At 37.1% G+C, this 20,984-nt stretch overlaps 1 protein-coding gene and 1 long non-coding RNA gene across 2 annotated transcripts in view; one reads left to right on the forward strand and one right to left on the reverse strand.

Annotated features, from left to right (window-relative positions):
* LOC132091720 (kinesin-like protein KIF26A) overlaps positions 1–20,984 on the reverse strand; it is a 54,387-nt gene that overhangs the window by 12,876 nt on the left and 20,527 nt on the right. Inside the window, exons 2-3 of the mRNA XM_059497849.1 lie at positions 15,945–16,139; positions 1,257–1,448 (exon numbers count right to left, since the gene is read on the reverse strand). Coding sequence (XP_059353832.1) covers positions 1,257–1,448; positions 15,945–16,139 — 387 coding nt within the window. The remainder of the gene's footprint in view (positions 1–1,256; positions 1,449–15,944; positions 16,140–20,984) is intronic.
* On the forward strand, positions 8,252–9,803 carry LOC132091871 (uncharacterized). The gene is made up of 3 exons (XR_009422154.1): positions 8,252–8,434; positions 9,049–9,106; positions 9,240–9,803. It is a non-coding gene; the product is annotated as an uncharacterized LOC132091871 (long non-coding RNA).

Genomic DNA, 20,984 nt, shown 5'->3' on the forward strand with positions numbered 1-20,984 from the left:
GAGGACACAACCCCTGATTTAAACAATAACTCGAACAGTATTAGTTGTACATACAGTACTTCTAATTCAGACAGACAGACAGATAAATTTACAGACAAAACAACAGATCGAACCATTGAACAACAGACAAAATGATAGACAGAACAGTAGATTGATAGACAGATAGAATACAGATGGACAGAATGATAGAAAGGAGATCAGGCAGATCAGACAGGATAGACAGACACATAGGTAAAACAACAGACAGAAAGAACAACAGACAGACTGAATGATAGACAAAACATCAGATAGACAGACAGACAGACAGAACGACAGACAAATAGAACAATAGACAAATGTCAGACAGATAGAATGACAGAGCAATAGATCGAATGACAGACAGACAGACAGAAACACGGACAGAAACAGTGACAAAGGTAAATAGACAGACAGAAAGACAGACAGAATTGCAGATGGACAGATAGATAGAACAACAGAAAAACAGACAGACGATACGACAGAGAGAGACAGACAGAAAAACAGACAAACAGAACAACAGACAAATGTCAGACATAAAGACGATAGATAGAATGATAGACGGACAGAAAAACAGACAGACAGGCTGATACATAGACACCACAACAGACGGCCAGACAAATAGAATTACAAACAGATAGATAGATCCTTGTAAACTTGATCCTTGCTCATCCTTGAAACTTCCCAAAGAGATGCAGAATACAGTAAGAAAAAAGGTGAAGATTTCAAACCCTGGAATTATGTGTGTGTATTTTGCAGCTTGAGTTGTCTCAACAGTGTTGTTGTAAAAACCACCTCTGATGTATGCTCGTTCAAAACCTCTTTTGTTCTGAACAATGTGGGGTAGTCATTGATCATCAGACCTGATGTTTCTAGGACAGGAAACCCAAAGACTCGAAACTCCCAAAGAGATCAGGAGGAAGCAGAGAAAAGAGCTCTGTTATCTTTTCCTCTGAGATCCCTTCAGGCACTGCGGACTCGGAATGATAACCCCAACTCACCAACCCAAACCTTTTATCTACCTCGCAAACGAAGCGAAACTGAATATCTCCCTTATGCATTGCTTTGATCTCAGCATATATGTCCTGCCTGTTTGACATCAGTTCTGTGAAGATTTTAGTTCAGTATAAAATTATGAGTACAGACAGGAAATAGGGGATATCTCCTTGGTGTAACTTGTAAAATGCTTGCTTTTATTAATCTGATTGACAAAAAATTAAGTCTTTATACCATTACTGTACCTGTGAAGCATCCTGGGTAAAGACAGCATCAAAGGTAAACATCTTTGGGGCGGTGGAAGAGGTGGAGCGTGCACAGGTGGGTGGCTCAAAAAAGGTCAGCTGTTTCTTATGGCCGTCTACCTTGAGAAAGGACATGGATTCTGAGGTGTCTCGAGATCCTTTGGCAGGACATATCCTCACCATTACTTTCACCTGCAAAGCACACAATTATATTCATATCATAATTATATTCCTACATGATTTTATTTGAAACAAGTTATTTTTGAATTTGCGGCTGAATTGAAAGCATACGGCTGTAATTGCACCCTCCAACCACCCACTAATTCTCACAATTATTTAGTGGTTTGAGAATAATTTATTTCAGTTTCCTGGCCAAGAATGCCCATCATAGTGGAAAGCATGTAATAAGCAGAAGAAGAATACGGAGATTCCCAAAGCTCTTCTGCTCCCACAAAAGGAACATCAAAAGTGTGGTAAAGTGTGGCTGGAAAACAGAAAACAGACCTGCCTTGTTCTGGCTTGTTCTGAATATATATAATATAGCAAAGTGAAACATGACTGAAGCAGAACAGTTCATTATTAAACCTACTTAATGAAGCAATAATGTACTCAACTGTCTGCGTTTAACACCTTGTTTTATAGCTCTGCCACTAGGGACACTTTTAGCAGCAAACAGCCTCTGAAGTTTACGGATCCTCCACTGAGATAAAGAATTAAATTGGCAGACAATAGCAGATGGGAGTTTTACTTACTCAAACATGTTATGAGGGCAGAAAGGAAAGTGATTGGTTTACAGATTCAACCAATGAATTTGAAGCAGAGGTTGAGTCAGGGAATTTGAACGTGTGGAAGGAATACTTCAGACAGATACGTTACTGATGCTTCATGGGAGACATTTATTGCAAGGTAAGTTAATTTACCATGTATGCTCATGAAAAAAATTAAAATCTCTTACATTTTAAAAGATAATTAGCGAACAAAGATACACAGAACAAATAATCATGCATTTTCACTTGACTGCTTCATCAGTTGATTGCAGCAAAGCTGGTTATGAGGTAACTGGAGTAAAACATGCTTTTCCAATGCTTCCACACTGTCTGTGAAACCGAAATGAGCGAAAAAGTACTAATTCATATCTCCTTGACATTACATCAGTCAGTTAGCGTTAGCATTAGCATTAGCACTGCTCTCAGGGCAGGAGTACTCGCTATTACTGTTATTTTTAATGAACCGTGTGTTGCTCTCAGGGCAAGAAAACTCCATATTCATATTACTATTATTTTACTAAACTATGTGCTGCTCTCAGGGCAGGAGTACTCAATATTCATATTACTATTATTTTACTAAACTATGTGCTGCTTTCAGGGCAGGAGTAATCAATATTCATATTACTGTTATTTTTAGTGTATAATGTGCTGCTCTCAGGGCAGAAGTACTCAATATTCATATTACTGTTATTTTACTAAACTATTGTGCTGCTCTCAGGGCACAAGTACTCAATATTCATATTACTATTATTTTACTAAAATATGTGCTGCTTCCTCAGGGCACGAGTACTCAATATTCATATTACTGTTATGTTTAGTGTAACATACTGCTCTCAGGGTAGGAGTACTCAATATTCATATTACTGTTATTATTACTGATCTATGTGCTGCTCTCAGGGCAGGAGTCCTCAGTATTCATATTACTGTTATTTTAATAAACGATGTGCTGCTCTCATGGCAGGAGTACTCAATATTCATATTGCAGTTATTTTTACTGATCTCAGGGCAGGAGTACTCAATATTCATATTACAGTTATTTTTACTGTTCTATGAGCTGCTCTCCACGTAGGAGTACTCTATATTCATACTACTGTTATTTTTAGTGTATTATATGCTGCTCTGGAGCAGAAGTACTCAATATTCATATTACTGTTATTTTTACAGAACTATGAGCTGCCCTCAGGGCAGGAGTAATCAATATTCAATTACTGTTATTTTTAGCGTAACATGCTGCTCTCAGGGTAGGACTACTCAATATTCATATTACTGTTATTTTTGCTGATCTATGTGCTGCTCTAAGGGCAGGAGAACTCATTATTCATATTACTGTTATTTTAATAAACGATGCACTGCTCTCAGGGCAGGAGTACTCCATATTCATATTTTAGTCATTTTTACTGATCTCAGGGCAGGAGTACTCAAAATTCATATTACTGTTATTTTTAGTGTATTATGTGTTGCTCTCAGGGCAGAAGTACTCAATATTCATATTACTGTTATTTTACTGAACTATGTGCTGCTCTCAGGGCAGAAGTACTCAATATTCATATTACTATTATTTTACTAAAATATGTGCTGCTCTCAGGGCACGAGTACTCAATATTCATATTACTGTTATGTTTAGCATAACGTGCTGCTCTCAGGGTAGGAGTACTCAATATTCATATTACTGTTATTTTTACTGTTCTATGAGCTGCTCTCAGCGTAGGAGTACTATATATTCATACTACTGTTATTTTTAGTGTTTTATATGCTGCTCTGGGGCAGAAGTACTCAATATTCATATTATTGTTATTTTTACTGAACTATGAGCTGCTCTCAGGGCAGGAGTATGTGATATTCATATTTTTAAGAGTAATCAGTTTTTTTTAATCATTAAATTTATAAATCAATAGACAATTTCTGCATTATTGAATGATCTTTTATTTTGTTTTCCAGTTACCTGGATGAGCTGGCAGAAACAGGACAAATTAAAGGAGTAAACACTGAAGAGGCATCTGATGTTGCTGAGTGCAAAATGGTGCAAAAATGGAGATGAAAAATGGTGTGTGTTTGGTTCCAACTGATAAAAGCACATAATAGCCAAGGGTATTCGAAGGGTAATTGGTTCTCATGGGGACGTTAGCAATTATCAACATTTACAGGGGTTAGTCTGTGATTTTATTGCCATCTGAATCCAGAATGTCATTGTTTTTTCTCCCACAATCCCCATGAAAATCTCCGGCCGAATCCCAAGGTCATGTGGTAATTTAATTGCTGTCCAAATCCACATCTCTGAGATTAAATCATTTCAAAATTAACCGTTAAAACAGTTTTCACCACTGTTTAACACCATATATATGTTGAAATACTAAAATGTTTACAAGAATACTATTTCAGAAATGCTCAATCACAGTGATTGGATGCTTATTAAGAACAAAAAAACAGAAAAGCACGTAAACATTTTAAATGGGTCATTATTATGGCAGTAGCAGGTATGCAACACAATTTTTCAATATTTATAGGCCTACAATTACATACTTAAAAATGCAAACCAAGTAGCTTTGTTTGCCTCTTGCAAATAAGAGGTTGCATTTACTTATTACTGCTAATCTCCACATTTTTAATAAAACAAATCATTTTGAGAGATAAAATTTAAGAAAACTAGTTCAGCTATATTGGGTCTATTTTCCTTTTAAACCAGAGATTTAAATAAATAATAAATATTATATTATTACATTTAAATCTATTATTCCAAGAGTATGACATTTTATTTAGAGCAGACAACCATGCAACTGGTCATGTCTGCAGTGCGTTCCTAGGTTCACACATCTATCTTCTCCACTGTGAATAAATCATCAAATCCATGAGTTATCACTGAGGTGTCATGTAAATAATTCTTTACATATGTTCATATGAATAACAATTGCCATCTGAATTGTGAGAGAAGTCCTGAGTTGACTTGGTGATACATAAATGTGATTTCAAAAGTAATATGGGGTGCTGCGCCAGATGACCTGGCCCCCACAGTCACCGGACCTGAACCCAATCGAGATGGTTTAGGGGTGAGCTGGACCGCAGACTGAAGGCAAAAGGGCCAACAAGTGCTAAGCATATATATATATATATATATATATTGTGCTGTAAATGTTGTTTCATTCAATGTCTGTTGTACAGATTATTTGTGTAAGAACAAAATGAAATGTTGATTGAAAATAATCAGTTTACAGGTCCAATATTACAATAAAATAATCAAGTATAATTATGACTTCTTTTTTCCTTTTTTAAACAATTACAATTACAAACAAATCCAGTGAATTAAATGCATGTACAATACACAGGAAGATTTCGCTGCAAAAGGTAGGTGCATCATTAAACTGCTGTAGTTTGAACGTGCTCCCTTTAAACCAGGCCCTAGGTTGCCTTGCAAGATATCTTCTCAAAGCCAGTTTCTCAAAGTCTCCAGAAGTTTGCAACGTCTTCCTGCTTTTGAAATACATAAAGAGTCTGGTTTTAATTTACACTGATGATTGTGAAAAAATAAGTAAATATATAAAAATAAAAACAAAAACATTATTTTACCTGAAGTCTTTAGTTTTGGACATTGAATCATGAACATCCTCATTTTCATATATTTTCTGGACCAATTTCTTTTGTGGAGCAAACTTGCACACCAGGAACATTACATATATGAACAGCTCACAGCCCAGCATCTGAAATTTAGCAATGTAAGCAAACATAATTACTAGTAAAATCAAATAAATCACATTTCAACTCCCTCAAAATTGACAATTTCTTAATGACACATAATACATCCTTAAACCCTGTCATTCTTACAGCCTAGTGTACTCTGTTTGGCCTCAGCTACAACTACAGTGATTGAGGGAAGATTAGAGTAGTAGACGTTTGAAGGACAGCAGATGACGTCCATAAACTGGCATTATGCAAACAAACTTAACAGGTAACTGGTAACATGAAGTGAGATTGGAGTTTCCGACACTCATTTCAGCACAGTAGTTCAGAATCAGTTTTCTTACTTTTACGAGACAAAACTTTATTTGTTGTGCAATTTGATCTGTAAACCTTTGTAGACCTTTTTACATTTACAAACAGCTATATTGCAATTCATGAAAAATAATATTTGAGGGGAAAATAATATGGGCACTTATATCAGCAATAAAATGGGCACAAATATCAGCAAGATTCTCAAATAAAACTAGAGGAGCTTACAAAGAAAGTCCAGAAATTTACTTTCTCCAAGAAGGGACCACTGATGGCTTCTGCCTTTTCCAAGAATGTTATTCTGCAAAGAGAAGAAAAACTACATGAAACAGTCACAGCTGTAATAAAAACAATGTATGGGACCTGAGTGCAGCACATAGTTTAGTAAAATAATAGTAATATGAATATTGAACAATCCCGCCCTGAGGGCAGCATATAATACACTAAAAATAACAGTAATATGAATATTGAGTACTCCTGCCCTGAGAGCAGCTCATAGTTTAGTAAAATAATATTAATAAGAATATTGAGTATTCCTGCCCTGAAAGCAGCACATAGTTTAGTAAAATAAAAGTAATATGAATATTGAGTACTCCTGCCCTGAGAGCAGCGCATAGTTTAGTAAAATAACAGTAATATGAATATGGAGTACTCCTGCCCTGATAGTAGCACATAGTACAATAATAATGACAGTAATGTGAATATTGAATACTCCTGCCCTGAGAGCAGCTCATAGTTTAGTAAAATAATAGTAATATATATTGAGTACTCCTACCCTGAGAGCAGCGCATGGATTATTAAAGTAATAGTAATATGAATATTGAGTACTCCTGCCCTGAGAGCAGCTCATAGAACAGTAAACATATCAGTAATATGAATACTGAGTACTCCTGCCCTGAGAGCAGCACATAGTTTATTAAAATAACAGTAATGTGAATATTGAGTACTCCTACCTTGAGATCAGCACGTGGATTATTAAAGTAATAGTAATATGAATATTGAGCACTCCTGCCCTGAGAGCAGCTCATAACAAAGTTAAAATAACAGTAATATGAATATTGAGTACTCCTGCCCTGAGAGCAGCTCATAGTTTAGTAAAATAATATTAATAAGAATATTGAGTACATCTGCCCTGAGAGCAGCACATAGTTTAGTAAAATAATAGTAATATGAATATTGAGTACTTCTGCCCTGAGAGCAGCACACAGTTCATTAAAAATAGCATAAATTTAAATATTGAATACTCATGCCCTGTAAGCAGCACACAGTTCATTAAAAATAACAGTAATATCAATATTGAGTACTTCTGCCCTGAGAGCAGTGCTAATGCTAATGCTAACTGACTGATGTAATGTTTAGGAGAGTTCTTTTTTTCGCTCATCTCCGTTTCACAGACAGCGTGGAAGCATTGGAAAAGCATGTTTTACTCCAGTTACCTCATAACCAGCTTTGGTGTATTTTGTCATTGATTACGTGTTCTGTGCATCTTTTTTTGTTAATTATCTTATTAAATGTTAGAGATGTTAATTTTTTTAATGAAAATACATGGTAAATGAACTTACCTTGCAATAAATGCCTCCCACGAAGCGTCAGTAAAGTATCTGTCTGAAGTATTCCTTCCACACGTTCAAATTTCCTGACTCCGCCTCTGCTTCAATTTTATTGGTTGAATCTGTAAACCAATCATTTTCCTTTCTGCCCTCAGAACATGTTTGAGTAAGTAAAACTCCCATCTGCCAGACAATAAGGAACTCTTTTGCCCGATCAGACTTACTATGTTCCTTACTTATACTGACATGTTTGCCATTAAATACTGTTACAGACTAAGCTTTAACTTCCAAGGAATATATGGAAGACCAGCAGCTTTTAAAAGTCACTTAGTACCGTAGGCAAGATAAGACCAATAGGGAATGACATGGTAGTCCAGAAAATTTATTTTCGCAAGTTTGGGGATCCAGAACCATTAATAAAATCAATTGCAATGTCATACTCCACAAGATCAGTTGAATGTTTGAAATAACTTCCTTTTGTGTGGCTTCTTATCACAGAATGACAGTGTTTGGAATAACGCCATTTAAAAGAACAGCGTTAGGTAACGACGTTATTTTTTCAGTAACGGGGTAATCTAATTAATTACTTTTCCCGTCGTTATAATGCCATTAACATTACTGGACGTTAAATGCGGTGCGTTACTATGCATTGAATAAACTGTGATCCGAACGCACCCCTGGCTCACACAGCTAGTGAGGACGCAACAGCCAGAGCCATATAGAGAGAGAGTTGCGACAACTCCATTGACTCCAATGGAACGCTTTTTTTACAGCAATGGCGGCTCGTGGAGCCTCTAAATAGTTCCCAGAAGTAACAGTAAACCGATGCCGCGCCATAGAGATGCAGCAGAACAAACCGTTTGCAACGCACTTTTAAAAGGTAAGACGTTTAAATAATAATATTGTATATTATCAGTACATCTTAATAACAATAAATTGAAAATTAAAACCTTCTAGTAGATTATTACTCATTAAATGAATAGATTTAAGGGATGTTATCAGATAACTAACATATTAGGCTAGGAATGGAGCTGAATAAAGCTAGTAACGAACATCCTATTAATTGTAAAATCTGTTCTCTTAATTCAGTTTGATTCAACGTGTTTGGAATTAGAAAAAAAGGAGTCTAAACATTTTTTTTTTGCAGGGTGGGAAAAGTTAGCTAACTTTACATAGCCTATTATGTTAGTTCAATGTAACGTTTGATCACGTGTGACAGCGGTGAGGGGAAGTGGTAAAAATGAGGTTATAAAGTTGTTCCTTATTACACGTATTAAATAATTAAATTCCTTAAAATGCACCCTATTGATATAAATTTAGAGTGAATTGAGTTTGCAAAAACATGGATGGAGTGTTTTTAGTCATTGTGATTCATTGACTATTACCTGTCTATATTATATAACCTGTCTATATTATATAATACTACTGTATTATATACTTAAACTTGTTAGTGTATAAAAGTAACATACTGTAACATTCTGTGGGTGCTGGTAGGTGGAGGATTAGTGGTGCCACTGGACTGTTCTGTGATGGAGCATCAGTGATGATGCAGGTTAGGAGTGCTGAGGGGACCATTTTTTATTTTTGAGAGCTGCATTTTCATTCTCTATTTTTCTTAGTGCTGCCTTTGCATTTTTTTATTTTTTATTTTTTATTTTTTCTTGTCTCTTTAATTTTTTTAATAGACCCAGGTAACTGGCTGATGGTTCACTGGAATGCTGACTGGCTGCTGACTGACTTGCTGCTGGTTGACTGGGCAGTGTCACCTGTCCCTGTCTCTCCTCTCTAGCCGTGTCCTCTATTTCTTCACTGTCACTTTCCCTTCTCTGAGTGTCCTCATTCTTTTTTTCCTCAACCTTTGTAACTAATAGAGGCAGAATACATGGTATTGCTAATTTTAAATATTGAAAATATCACATCACTTCAAAATGAGAAATATTACTTCAACTAGTACAAGTTTGCACTTATTATATATGCATCACCTGAAATAATATAGCTGTAATCAGCAGCCATTTGCTGTATGTTTACAGGTCTAGGGGTGCATTGTGGAACAGGGCCCTCCTCTTTTTGACCTCAGGACGATGTACAAAGATTGTGGGAATAGCATCTGGTCTCAGCCTACTCTTTAATTTTTTAGTCATGACAAATTGGTTTGCCTCAAAAGGTGCCTGCAGAGTGACTTGAGTTTAGTTTCCACACACAACTTTTTTTTGTCTACCCACATACGGTACATATCACATGGTGGTTAAATGCACTGTTATAGGTCAGCGGGGAAGCCATACATTTGCACACCTTTCTCTGACCGAGTGGAGCATCCCCATGCAGCACAGCAAACCATGGTGGATACTATGAAAGGACAACATGAAAGAAAGGACACATTCAAAATGCTTGGCATGCTATTAAATTTATTAGAAATGTATTCATGAATTGCTGTAAAAATTTAATTGCATTTATTTGAATAAAAATACAAAGTAATCTCGTAATATATAATTACAGTTTAAAATAACTGTTTTCTATTTTAAAATGTAATATACTCCTTTGATGCCGAGCTGAATTTTCAGCATCATTACTTATGAATGGCAGTGTACATGTTTATATATGAGTATGCTTATATATGAGTATGCTTAAGTTGTGTTAAACCTGAATATATTGTGTACATGAATAAGTATTGTGAGAATTATACTAGATATAATAGATATATTATCTATAATACATAATTATATTACTATATGTAATTGTATTTTACATTTCTTTAACATGCTAATTGCTGCTAACAGTTAATTGACCCATAGTGCGGTGCGAGCTGAAAATCACCTGTCACCAGCCTGTCTCTGTACTACCTAAAAGTCATCAATATGACATTAGTTAACATAAGATCAGTGAAAAAAGAACAATATGTAACGTAAAAAGGCAACAGCAACCGTGTTTATACAACTTAAGGTTAGCCTGAAATAAGTTGTTTTTAAAATAATGGTAATTGAACACTAATCCTCAAATTACCTGATTTTGATATTTTAAAAACAACATCGCTGTAACTACATACTCATGCTACATACACATGTTGGTGTGTTGTATAAATATATAAAATAAATGCATTTATTGACTCCTTATTACCAGAAATCGCAGTTCTGTCACTCTACTCTTATCAGTTTGAATGGCCACTAACGCACTTCCTGGAACTATTTGAAGTCGACATGAATCACGTGACAACCAAACGTTTCGAACTTCCGTTGTCACAATTCTCTCTCTATATGGCTCTGGCAACAGCTAAAGAGATTCGCAGCAGCAGCAGAGATGGCGAGTCAGGAGCAATCCTATGAAAAGTTGGCATTTTCAAGATGGCGATATAAGCACTGCTTCAAATTCATTGTGGTCAAAGGCAGGAACGTGCATGTAATGTGTACATTATGTCCAGGACCGAAGACTTTGTCGACATCCGTTGTAAGCAACTCTAATTTAATGAAGCATCTCACAACGACACACGCATCTACAAAGCTAGTGGCCAAAAACACTTTTCTTACAAAGATAATACTTGAAACGCAGGATAAAACTCTTGCTGTCTGTGTGATGTGCAATAAATATCAAAAGTTATGTACGAACACCTGTCTGTTCTACTCATTTCAACTGACTTGGCAACGCTTATGTCAAAGGATTTGCGGAGGGGAACAGAAGTACACACTCTCACAGAAACGGACATCAGTAATGCTGAGGATATTGTGAAAGTGATGACACCCATTAAGATCGCTACTACTATGATGTGTGAAGAAGAACAACCAACCGTGTCTGTGATTGCGCTTCTCCAGGCTAAACTACTCAAACATCTCGAGCCCTGCGAGGACGATACAGACATGACTCGAGAAATGAAATCAGCGATGACAACGGACTTTTCATCCCGGTATACCAACTCCCGCGACATTCTGCTTAAAGGTAAGAGATGTCTCTCTAATTGTCAAAAGCAAAAGTATTGCAAATGCACAACAATCTTTGAATTATTTATTATTAAGACCAAATTGTTGCTTATATTAAAACTTTTAATAGCACAACATTGTTCAAAGTTTTCATTTTGACTTGGTAACAACTAATAGTATTTTTTTTTTTTTTTTTTTTTGCTAGCATCTGCATTGGACCCCCGCTTCAAAGGGCTACCCTTTCTAGAAAACGAAGAAAGAGAATTTGTCTTCACCAAACTTACTGTTGATGCCACAAACAGTGTATGTTTGCAACTTCCCTTATTTTCATGAACCAAATGCTGGCTAATTAACTAGACTGTATTAAGGATTATAAGTTGTAATATGATGGTCCGAAATAGTACTTGGCTTGTTTTAGTGAAATTATTGACTTGACTGGTGTTCATATTTATATTTCATTTTGTTACAGATTCAAGTGGAACAGCAGGAGGATGCAGTTGAAGAGAAACCACCAGACACAGCTGAAGAAGGTATTTATTTTAATAACTTGTTAATAATAAGTAATCTGTTTAAATTTAAAGGGTAGGCATACTGTAGCATAAAAGTTTGGGATGCATTTGTAATTTAAAATGTATTCAAGGACAAGAAATGAGATGCAAACAAACAACTTTTTCATTATGTGTTTCCATCAATCTAATTAATTTTCTTTTTCAGATGAGATGCGTCCTGCAAAAAAATTGAAAGCTATGGATTTGCTCTTCGGCAACATCTTTCAGCAGGTGCCAGAGACCTGTCCACTATCAAGGTCCGCTAGCGTGGTCAGCAGAGACAAGGTACTCAAATACAGATCCATGGTTCCTCTGCCACTGACTGAAAATGCACTGGACTGGCGGATGTCCCATGAGACAGAGCTACCAATCCTTGCAAATCTGGCAAGAAGTTGTCTTTGCATTCCTGCTACCAGTGTGGCCTCAGAGAGAGTTTTCAGCACCGCAGGAGACATAGTGTCTTCTCAGAGAAGCAGTTTACGGCCAGATTGTGTTGATCAATTAATATTTTGGAAAAAAAATCTCAAGTAGATGGGGTTAGAAAAAAGCAAGTCATATCATAGCCATGTGTTTGTTCATATCTGTCTTACTACACTCACCACCATGTTTTAATCACACTCTGTGTGGTGTTACTGCCCGTTGGACTTGGCCTGTTGCATTTCTGCACTTTGCTGTATTTACACACTTTCTTTGCTGTATTTACACACTTTCTTTGCTGTATTTACACACTTTCTTTGCTGTATTTACACACTTTCTTTGCTGCATTTACACACTTTGCTGTATTTCCTAAATGTTCAGGAAATGTGTGCAATGTTTACAATAAAAGCACTCATGGTGCATTTAATATGTAGAAGTAGTTTTATTTTTCTTGGTTTACTTGCCTTAATGTATTTTTGAGTCCTAAGAAGTTAAGCTATTGAACTGAAGTTCTGAATCAAGTTATTAAATCTGTTGAATGGTCATGAATTTCCCCCAAAAATATTTTATTTGCTCAGATACAGATGCATACTAAAATTTACAGAATAGAATCGTTAATAATCTAATCGAATCAAATTTCATTGTTAATCGAATCGAAATGAATCGTTCTGATTTGCAAAGATCGTTTTTGAATTGAATCAAAAACCTCTGAATCATGAATCGAATCGATTCGCTGTCTACCCAAAGATTCACAGCCCTAATACTATCGGATACTGCATTACCGTTGCCTTTCCACAATCACTTGATACTCTCTACCTGTCGACTAAGCACTCTGACATTTCCTTCATTCAAATATAAAAAATTAGAGTGTTCATACCTATTTCTTTTACAAGTGCCTTTTGAAAGCAACATACTTCAACTCAGTGGGGCTTATTAGCAATCACTTCAATCTTTTTCTTAATAAAACTAATTAAAAACTTGCAGCTGCCTGCCTTTGATGTAACTTTAGAAAACCTTTAATGCCTATTGTGGATATTTTCAAATGCTGTGTTTGCACAATGCATCAATACAATCAGGTGCACAATTAAGGGAAGGGAAATGCTTCATTTACATAGCCATCCAACTGCAGTGGATATGAGGATGATGAAATAAACTGACTTTTCTAGAGGTGTCTGGATGCATTTCAAGGAGTAGCTCAGGTGACCTCACCATTCTTATTGGTGGTTCAGTAGTAGAATTCTCACCTGCCATGCTGGAGACCCAGGTCCGATTCCCGGCCAATGCAAAGACAGACTCTTTTTTGGGAAGTCATGGCCTAATGGTTAGAGAGTATGACTCGTAACCCAAAGGTTGTGGGTTTGAGTCTTGTACTGGTAGGGATTGCACTGTAGGTGGGAGGAGTGAATGTACAGAGCTCTCTCCCATCAGAACCCCCAAGTGCTCCCTGGGCTCCGCAGCAAAAAATGGCTGCCATGGTTCATGGTATGTGTGTGTGTGTGTGTGTGTGTTTACTGCTGTGTGTGTGTGTGCACTTTGGATGGGATAAATGCAGAGCACTAATTCCGAGTATGGGTCAACACACTTGGCCACATGTCACAACACTTCACTTAATGAGCGAATCATATCCCTGCACCACCTGCTGGTGTTTATGAGTCAGCAGTCTATTATAGTATCTAATGCTAAGAACACACATTATCTTCTTACTTTCCCACAGAGAAGTTGTCCTAAACCAGACTCTAATTGGTCCAATCTCTTTGAATTTATTTAGAGTGCATCACCTGTGCTGGAGAAGGGGTCATATGTGGGTCAATGCAGTCTTCCATGGCTTTTAAACCTCCAAGGGGTGTTAAGGAAAGGAATGAGTTTGTTACCCAAAATAGCGGGCAACATGCTGAGATGCTCATGATGCTCTAGAGAGTCCCATGAGAGAGTATATATGGAACTGTCAGTTACTTGTCAAGATGTAGCAATATGAGTTTAGATATTTCAGTAAAAGCAGAAGGACATGACCTCAGCTTATTAGGTTAATATTAAGCAGATGCTCTTTATACAAAGTGACTCAAAGTACACTAATTGCAGCAACAGTCCCCTGGTGTGACCCGGGATTAAGTGCTTTGCCTAATGGGTACCAACATGCTTTAGCATGACAGTTATCATCCAGTCACTAAGAATTATGCCGTTTTTATAAGCAAAACACATTATACACATTAAAACACATTTTTATTATTATTTGTTATTTTTATTTTATATTATTTTTTAATTGGTATTGGTTGGTACGGCCTACTGGATATGGAATGGAATATGCATTTTTCAATTTTATACATTATAAATGACATACATTTACATTGAAGTTTTTGATGCATACAATTCACTTGCAGCATTTAAAACAACTGATTTTAGTTTTGTTTTTTTTGTGCAGTTTTTTTTATCTTTGATCAATTAAAACTAAATTGTATAGAATTTCTGTCAGTTAATATGATAACAATTATCAGCTTATCAGTGTTGGAGATGTTTTATTAGTTTAGTTTAGTTAAGTTTAATACAGTAAGTATATCATTGCTCTTTTGTTGATTTTGCTTGCTTCCATTGACCTCATTTGTAAGTCGTTTTGGATAAAAGTGTCTGCTAAATTTAAATGTAATATACTTTACTGTATTTTTCACAAAAAATAGGAGTTTTAATACTAAACCCCAGCACTAATACTAAACGACTGGAGAATCAGGGCTGTTAGTTTGCTCATTTTATCCCGTTATTTTACATTGCTCATTACATCTTACATTGCTACAGGTTCAATCAGTCCCAAACAGCAAACAACAAGATTTGATCTGTTCATATACTTAAAGGAAATAATATTCCAGATGTAATGCTCACAAATCTGGTACTCAATTAGTCCAAGAACGAGGCACAAATATGACTCCTTGAGACATTGGGATATCATAAGCATTTCCACAATCAAACTTTCCAGCACTAACAAACAGCTCTACTCTGACAGAGAAATATATCTTTCATTCAAATGCCCCCCGATGTCATTCTCTGACCCTTCTGTTTTCATACATTGCTTTTCCCACTCCCATGGCCTGCCAGTAACTTACAGTGAGGAATGCTGTCTGGCATTCCGAAGGAGCTTCTTGGAATTCCAACAGCCTGGGAATCAGGACAACTGGGCCAACCCATGCTGTCACACACAGTCTGCTTTGATGGTAACTCGAGAACCAGCCAAACTTATCAACCCACGGGGCATTCTTGAGCAGAGGGCAATCAGGGGTTTATGCATGATGTCATTTATTTAATAAAAAAAGAAAACATCTCTACAATGATCAAATGTAAGATGTCAACATTGTTTCAACATTACCAATTATGCATTGTCAGATTACAATAACTATGGCACAACCTTGACCATCTAGGCTTTGATCATGTTTTAGAAACCATTTCCATCCAAAAACCTCTGAAGAACTGGTATAGGAGACAAAAATAAATAAATAAATAAAAAGTTTCAGCAGTGACAAAATTGCTGTACCTTTCCTATGCCGGGACTGTCCTTAACCTTTGACCCTGCCCTGAGGAGACATGGGGGTACAGGTGGGGGTGAAAGCTGCAGGGCAGCACTGAAGCCATCAGTGTAGAAGAACGGCTCTTCTGGGTCAGGTGGGGAAGGTGGAAGCGGCTGGCACTTTTTCCGTTTGGAGAGGTTCAGCTTCTGGGCAGCCCTGTGAAAGAGCAGCAAACAAAAGGGTAAGTCATATTAGACCTGCATCGCAATACTGCTCCATATCTGGCCTCCAAAGATTTGAGATGAACACAATTTGAATGGATGAGCAACAGTTTCTGAGTCCATGACAATCCAGCAGCAAAGAATATGGTAATGGATATAAGAAAACTACATGAGGTGCATTTATTTGATCAAAAATACAGTACAAACAGAAATATTGTGAAATAATTGCTATCTATTATAATATATTCTAAAATGAAATTTATTACTAATTTATTTCTGTGATGGCAAAGCCATCGCCTATTTGCTGCTGGATTGTCATGTGGGGCAGTCATGACCTGATGGTTAGAAAGTCGGTCTCGTAACCCGAAGGTTGCTGGTTTGAGTCTTAGGTCCAGCAGGTTTATGTATGGTTAAGTAATTATAATTATCTATATATTGTAACCACTCTAAGCTCAGTGTCTCAGACATAGTGATCCATAGTGATAGAGGAAGGACAAGATCCCTATTTATGAAAAAGTACATAGTGGTGTGGTGTTTGGTTGTTAACATGCTTTTGACCATACATGTCTGGCAAATGGTAAAAAGATGCAAGCTACCTAAAGCTGTGTGTGTTTTCCATCTCACATTTTTGTCTTTATAGCAAGAGTTTGAAGGGCCTGACGAGAATAGCTTGAGCTCATTAAATGCCTCACTCTTCCTCACATCCTTTCTCTCTCTCTCTCTCCAACTCCTTCAGCACAAGCTAACTGTGAACACTGTGTAATTACAGTCTCCGTGAAGGACACAAGAGCAGGCCCCCACAGGAAGTGTGCATGTGCCATGCATTAAAAGGTGTGACGGGATGTGTGGGTAAAGATTACAGAAAGAAATTAGCACTTAGCATTATCTCTATGTGCATGATTAAATTGAGACAAAGCTTAATTAAGTTAGCAGTTTTTATAAATTGCAAAAATCAATACTAACAATATATATATTTCTTACCAGCTGATATTAAAAGCATATACTGTACAGTATATTTATATTATAAGTTTACAGTATATATTTTTTCACATTATTTCAAATGTATAAAATGTTTATATAGACAAATATAAATATATAGATAAAAAATATTTATACTTAAATAAGACATAAAAATAATACATTAAATAATAAACACATCTAAATAAATAATTAAAAATAAACAGCAGGGCATTTTATTCCCAGTTGCTTGTCAGTTGTTCATTTTGGACTCTGGGTGTGAATGAGGGAGAGAGACTGAGAGTGAAGATGAAGGGCACGTAATAGGGGAAATAAGAGGTTGGGAAAAAAAATACTTGACTGAGAGGAGGAGGGTTTTGTTATGGAGACATATGGAGACATAGCCTCTTCTTTGCCTCCTCCTCCACACACCTCACCTATTCACACACACATACGTACAGCTCCTCCTCTAACATGAAGAGGAGACCCACACCAACACATAGGGCAGAGAGCCACATTCACCATGTCTGGCTGCACGACAAATGCTATACACGCTCCTTATGAAGCACAACACAGTCACGCACACACAAAAGATTGAGATATCTGTCTGGAGTGAACAAAGGTGGGTGACCAGAGTGGGTGCAAAGTAGCATGGTAGAGTGAGCTCCGATACGCTAGGCTGGGCTTTATCCAGATGCATCCACCTGTTAAGTCTCCTTTCCCTGCCCTGCAGTCAACAGTTTGCCTCTGGATTTGGAAGTGAGGTTTCAGGGTTGCAACTGAGAGCAAACCAGTGCAACTGTGATTACTGAAGCACTTTTACAACCTTTATTATATATACTCAGCTTTTCAACAATGGAGCAGCATAATATAATAATAAAAATTTATATTAATTTACATACCCTCATATCGTTTATATATATATTGGGTTGTTTTGGCCATACAGTTCCAATTAATTGGGTTCAGTGTTGTTTGGACCCTACTGACTCATAGTAAGGACAAAAACAATTGAAACATTATTAAAAATATATTTTGTGTTTTGCAAAATAAAGAATGTCATACAGGTTTAAAAAGAATTGAGAGTGAGTAAATACTGACAGCATTTACATTTCATAAAAAAAAATAAAACCTTAGGAATCAACCCCAACATCCTTGGTTTGCCAAAACCAGTTGAACTGCACAAACCCTACTGAAAAATGCATGTAACTTCAATAAACAATTTAAATGAGTCCATTATACTTACAGTTCTCTCCAATCCATTATCTCAGTTCAGAGGGCATATCATCACAGTGGTGAGAAAAGCAGCTTTTTAACCGGTAAGAGCACTCCATGACTCTCAGCAAACGTGAGAGCGAGGCGGGGCGGGTGTGGAAGGTGGGCTGGAGACAGGGGGCTAGAAGTGTCAGCTGGAGGACGGGGCGATGTGATTACTGTCACTGTCATCAGGGGTCCATTTCATGCAAATTTCCAGATGAGGAAGTGGATAAAGTTGCGAAGAGATGAACAGGGCAATAAGGAGATGTCAGAAATGCTCATGACGACCCTCAAAATTTATCTGTAGAACAAATGGGTATGTGGCGCTCCTGCAGAGATACATTTTCCGCCACACTCTATTTCCACAGAGCAAGTCACCGGTGATCGACTTCCCAAAGTTTGGCGCTTCCTCTCACCTGTCGGAAGAGTTTGCAACCCAAAACTTTCAACACATTTCTTTCCCTCTTCCCTCCATGTTAGCCCTCACTTCACCTCTGCATCAAAGCTGGGCGGGGGCACGTCCTCTCTCTCTTTTGCACTCCTCTCCACCACTCTCCCAATGACAGATCGCCCAGGGAAGGCAGTGGAAAAAGGGAAAAAGGGGAAAAAAAAAAGAGTAGATTCCTGCTTCTGCTGTTGCTGGGAAACCCTTGCAGAAGTCTGCGTCCGCGTCTCTCTCAATCTGGTGAGTCACTTTCACCTTCTCCCTCTCGCTTTGCTGCACTCGCTCTCTCCCTTTCCTCTTCTCTCCTCAGCCCAGCCCAGCCCCCTTTCCATTTCCCTCCCAGACACAGTGTCAGTATACAGCTGCTGTGCAAAGCACCACTGATAGGCAGCATACTCCACACAGACTTGTCTGCACACACACATTCTCTCTTTCAATCACATGAACACACGTCGCTGACGTGCAATCATGCACTTTCACACACACTGGCATGAATACTTTATGAGTGCAGAGGAGCCCCCTTTACTCATTCTGCTGGACTTCAAAGAGACTGAGTTAGTTTGTGTGAAACTGAAGCAAGGAAACACAATATAATAAGTGTCTTCCTACTCTAACACGTGTCAATCCATTTCCTATTATTGAAATAACAAAAAGAGACTAAAGAGCTTGGATGAAAATTACAACAGATAAAACAAACAAAGAATGCATGCGTGCTGAAGGAACAGGTGAGCTGTGCGATGTTAATGAGGACATTAGCCCGCAAACAAAGCTACAGACCTCCACTGCTTTCACTAATAGTCAGAAAACAACGCTGTTAACTATTAACCATGCAGACCATGAATTTAGGTGCTTGGGGAAAAGAAGAGTGCCAATTAACATGTAATATCTGTGTGTGTGTGTGTGTGTGTGTGTGTGTGTGTGTGTGTGTGTGTGTGTGTGTGTGTGTGTCTGTGTATATATGTGTGTGTGTGAGAGAAGATTAATTGGTGAATGAGGTGGAATGAAAAAAGAGGGATGTTCTGTTCCAGCAGAAAGTATGACATATAGCCTTGCAGGACTTAGTCTGATAGCTTTGCTCAATAGCAGATTCACCTGCTCTGAGTCACCATTCCCTGAGCAATATGTAATGTGACCATTGGTCAAGCTGACAATGCAATAAGCTCAGAGAGTTCTGTCTCTCAAAACTCTAATCTCTCCTCCAAAACAAATTGAACTTTCCAGGTTTTTTTGAGTTTTAAATTCAAAATCCAGCAGTTTTGTCTTCTCTTATCACCAAAATGTGACAAAATGTTTAAATGTCAGCTGCAGCTCATTTTATTTCTATAATTTGATTCATTGGTATGTGAAGGATATAGGATTTTCAGGAGTAAAGAAAAATCTCCTTGATATTTTTTAACCATCAGAAATTGTCTGGATTATGTAAAATGGGCATAACATACCAAAAACAAAAGTTAATTTGCTAAAACAATGCCTTAATATTGTGATGCGGGGCAGGTTATAACATTTTAAGTGCATATTAGGCACCAATGAATTGTTTACAATAAAATAAGATACTGTTCAAATGTTTGGGGCTGTCAAGATTTTTTTATGTCTTAGAGAGATGTCTCTTATGCTCACTAAGGCTGCATTTATTAAAAAATACAAAAAAAACAACTAATCAATTTAATGTGTTCTTGCCGAATAAAAGCATTTCTTTCTTAAAAACAAAATACTGAACAGTAGTGCACGTGTGTAAAAATGTAGATTTCATGTTGACGATTGGCATCTTGCCCAGTGGATGTCTATGTACGTCAAGAAAGATTCAACTTTGCCAATTGGTCTTTAGCTGAGAAAGCCTTTAGGTTCCTTAAGGACAATTTGTCACCAGTCTCTCTAATCCACTGGTGGCCTATGTCTTGAAGCTCATTATTTGACTAGACGTCTAACACGTCCTTATTTTCCCCCCACTTCCTTCCTCTCCTTATTCTCTTTCCTTCAGTCTCCTTGGATCAGTCAACTGTTAAGGAAAATCCTAGGCAAACCATGGTGGCAGATAAATCTATAGCAGCTTAAAATCACAGGATGGGACAAATGTTATTTCTCTTCTTTTTTCCTTCTTCTTACAGAGTTTCTTTCATTTCAAACACATAATGCATATAACCTTCAAAACGTAAATTCATTTTAAGTAGAGGTTTTTTCGAGCCAGCATC

Source organism: Carassius carassius, chromosome 18, assembly GCF_963082965.1.
Source record: "Carassius carassius chromosome 18, fCarCar2.1, whole genome shotgun sequence".
NCBI lineage: Eukaryota > Metazoa > Chordata > Actinopteri > Cypriniformes > Cyprinidae > Carassius > Carassius carassius.